The 3,864-nt window shown below is 41.9% G+C and overlaps 1 protein-coding gene across 2 annotated transcripts in view; it reads left to right on the top strand.

Annotated features, from left to right (window-relative positions):
• The window catches only part of AP2B1 (adaptor related protein complex 2 subunit beta 1), a 58,967-nt gene extending 56,051 nt beyond the window's left edge, over positions 1–2,916 (top strand). The window contains exon 9 of one of the 2 annotated variants that reach the window (XM_007447040.1): positions 2,450–2,916. In XM_007447040.1, the coding sequence (XP_007447102.1) occupies positions 2,450–2,524 (75 nt within the window). In that variant the 3' untranslated portion in view covers positions 2,525–2,916. The remainder of the gene's footprint in view (positions 1–2,449) is intronic. The other variant, XM_007447041.1, reaches the window with a different exon arrangement.
• The last annotated feature ends 948 nt before the right edge of the window (positions 2,917–3,864 follow it).

The following is a 3,864-nucleotide window of genomic DNA, read 5'->3' on the forward strand; positions in this document are numbered from 1 at the left end:
CATGTGTCACGTAAGCAGGCTAGCGGTTCAAAAGTTAAAATCCTGGTAAGGCCTCTTTTCCCTGAGGAGCCATGTAAAATGAGACCCAGAGTCCTAAGTGAGGTTTTTTAGCCTCTTTGTTCTTTATGTATGTTTCCCTTTTGCTTTCTTTGGGAATTAGCAACAACAAAAAAAAAATCTTTTTTTTTTTTTAAATTTGGCTTGTAGCTGTACTAGTTGGGAAAGCAAGGAATGGGTTTAAGTCTAAACTTAACCATTTGTTAAAGGCTGGGATGTCTGGGTGAGGGAGGTGATAGAACAGTCCAGAAAGAGAGGTTCTTCCTTCTCTTCCTTCACCTCCCTCCTTCCCCCTCCAAAGAGCAGCTGAAACTCTCAGGGTCCAGGCGTAGTCAGTCCGTGACCCCTGCCAGTGCCAACCTTGGCAGATAGGGCTTTTGTTGAGGAAGGCAACATTTCCTTATCACTCGTGAATGAAAAAGTGGATCTCCAACTGGTTGGAAGTTCCAGTATTGCTACAAAGATGTGAAAAAATACAGGACAGTATTTTGAAGGGGCGGAACTACCCTCTCTTTAGTCTGGGAGTTAGCTCCCTTAGGCAGTTCTTAACTCTTTTTAGCTTCTCTCCTCCTCCTTTTCTGAACCCACATACTCTGCCACGAGAATTTTCTACAACACTGACAGTAAAGAGGCTGTGGAGGAGGAGGTACAGATTGCCTCTATAGGGAGCTTGAAAGTCAGGGAAATGCCTGTAGCTGCAACTTTGACCAAAGAAGGGAGCTGTTTTCTATTCTTTTTTTTTTTTGATATTTTTTTTGTTTTTTGTTTTTTTACTTTATTTATTTATGGCTGTGTTGGGTCTTCGTTGCTCCACGTGGGCTTTCTCTAGTTATGGCGAGCGGGGGCTACTCTTTGTTGTGGTCCGTGGGCTTCTCATTGCAGTGGCTTCTCTTGTGGAGCATGGGCTCTAGGCACGCGGGCTTCAGTAGTTGTGGCATGAAGGCTCAGTAGTTGTGGCTCGTGGACTCTAGAGCACAGGCTCAGTAGTTGTGGCTCACGGGCTTAGTTGCTCCGCGGCATGTGGGATCTTCCCAGACCAGGGATTGAACCTGTGTCCCCTGCATTGGCAGGTGGATTCTTAAGCACTGCACCACCAGGGAAGTCCTCTATTCGTATTTATATTCTTAAATTAGTTGTTCATTTGTTTTGTTCTACATTTATCAGAATTGTCTTCCTGATTCATGTCAAGCAGCAATTTTGGAAATGCCTTAGAGACTGAATATTAAAGCTGCAAATAAATAGAGCCTCTTTTGATGTTCTTTTGTTTGGCTTGGTTTTGTTTCATTTTGCATTTTTAAAATATCAGTAAGTTTTGAGGATATGAGTTTTCTCAAGTTCAGGGTTGACCAATCATCTTCTTGACATTTTTGCCAAAAATATTCTCACCTTTTGTACTTTGTTAAATCATCCAGAGTCTCTAATAAGAGAATAAGGAGGTAATCTAAAATCTCATGGTGATACATCGTTAAAGACAACTTTTGTTAATCTACCTTAATAGACAAGAGCAATGGTGTCAGTAATACAAAAAGCAAGTATTAAATTTTCTGGTTCTAAATGCAGTTTGCATGGTTTTGCTGTTATGTTATTGTTAATAGTGTTTTGCCTAATCTAGTACAATTCAGGAGTCCAAATATGGGTTTAAATTTTGCACTTGTTGACCCACAAAGTGAAAATCTCAGTGTTCAACACTGCAATCTTTTTAATATTTTAATTTGGTAATTGTTAGACTGGAAGAAGAGGTGGTGGTAGAGAAGTAGAGTAGTATCAGCAGTGCCTGATAGGCCTGAATATGAGGCAGAAAATGAAAGATTACGCCGTTGGCATAAATGGCTGTACAGTTGCACTCAGTAAATGTCTTTTTGTGTTCTTGTTTTCCCTCCTTAACAGTGTATGCTCTCCTCAATGTAATATAGGAAAGGCTAGTACCATTGGAGCTAGTATCTAGCTTACGCTTTTATTTTACTTGAATGTGCATCCTCCTGAATTGGGACCGAGATAACCATCCTTGTCAGACAGAAACTGGAGCAGGCAGCTGAAATGACGACCACGTTAAGGGTTTTAACCCTTCCCTTTGCATTTGGTAGTAGTCCCTATGACTCTTAGGAAAGCAGTAGAGCATCTTTCCCTGTACATTTTTTTCATATGGATGATTTCCTAACCTCGTAGACCCACATAGAATGTGGGTAGAAACACAGCACGGCTTGACATTGATTAAACCGAAATTCTAAAACCCATGTAACCTATTAACAGGATCTCTTTGTTTGGCTACTCAGTGGTAGAAGCTCTTCTCCCCTTTTATCAGGAAGAGGTGTCCTTTCACTGAGTACTTGGATACCTTTCGAGTTAATGCCAGCCTCTGTGCTAACCTTCCTTCTCCTTTTCCTCCGAACAGCTGTCGCTGAAGTGTAGAGCTCCTGAAGTCTCCCAGTACATCTATCAGGTCTACGACAGCATTTTGAAAAACTAATAGACTGGTCCGGTGCCCTCTGGCCACCCTGTGATCGGTGCAAGCCAAGAACTCTTAACTGGAAGAAAATTGTATTGCCGTGTAGAATCTGAACCCAAACACACTGAGGCCACCCACCAAGGTAGTGACTAGTCTAACCTGTGCTAACATTAGGGCACAACCTGTTGGATAGTTTTAGCTTCCTGTGACCATTTGTAACCACTGCTTCAATCACTTCCCACCTGGTGCCACCTGCTGCTATCTGTCCTTACTTGTGGGCTTCTCCATCCTGTACCAGTGGCTGGCATTTTTGAGTGTAGTTTGATATTTTGTAATCGAGAGCTTGTTTCAAAAGCAGAAAAAGACAAAAAAAAATTAAAGCAAGGAAAAGTGTCACTGAAACGTAAACTGCACTTTATTGTTTTATATTTTTGTACATATGAGAAATTGAGGGAATAGAGTGTAACTGAAAAAAAGTGTTAAAACAACCGCACAGTCCTGGAGGAAGAGATGCAGTTTCTTGCCCACCCCATTAGGGGATTTTTGTCTGTGGCAGCCTTGTCCCCTATCACTTTTTTTTCTCTCCAAACTCCTTTTCCTTGTGATTCCCCCTGCCCCGTATTATCATCTCCTCTGATGCTCTGCAGTTAGGAATGGTGGTCTTTCTTGAATGGTGCTGCAGGGTGCAGGAAATAGGGCCTGTCAGCATTGAGGCTGAGAAAAATGAGAACTTACTACATTCCTTTCCACTGATCTAATCTATTAATAACACTGATTAAGGAATTTGAATAGAGATGGGAAAAAGGAACCAAAATGCCCTTTCCCCATCTCCTGCTCTGGATTTATTTTAACTCTCAGGTCCAATTCAGATCTAAAATCTTAGTTTTAGAGTTGAAACAGACTTTAAGTAATAACTTACCCAACTTTTTTTTTCTAAAAAGGAAAAAGATAAAAGACAAACGGTGTTATTGCCTAAGGCCTGTTAACTGATCAGTAGCAGAGGTGGGGGCGTGGGTCTCCGAAGTCCTCATCAGTGTTGTCTTCACTGCAGGACCGGCTCCATAATTTTCTTCCGTCAATGCCTTTGTTTTACCTTTTCTGTGCCTGCTTCTTTATGGCTCTTCTCATACTTCATACAGATTTTGGCACTCCATTCATTGGCATCCGGTAGCAGCAGAGTATCTTTCCAGGGACTTGAAGGTAAATCCTGATGCCAGAATGAAGGAGTAGCTAATAGTCTCCTAGAGCCGCAGTTCTTGAGGCCAGCAGGATGGGTGCAGGGATGAAGTGAGCTTCGGGATGCCACAGATTCACTTGATCCTTCAGTTCTCTGATCTGCTCTTTACTTGTGTTGCTTAGGC

This window comes from Lipotes vexillifer, unplaced genomic scaffold, assembly GCF_000442215.2.
Source record: "Lipotes vexillifer unplaced genomic scaffold, Lipotes_vexillifer_v1.1 scaffold1252, whole genome shotgun sequence".
Classification (NCBI taxonomy): Eukaryota; Metazoa; Chordata; class Mammalia; order Artiodactyla; family Lipotidae; genus Lipotes; species Lipotes vexillifer.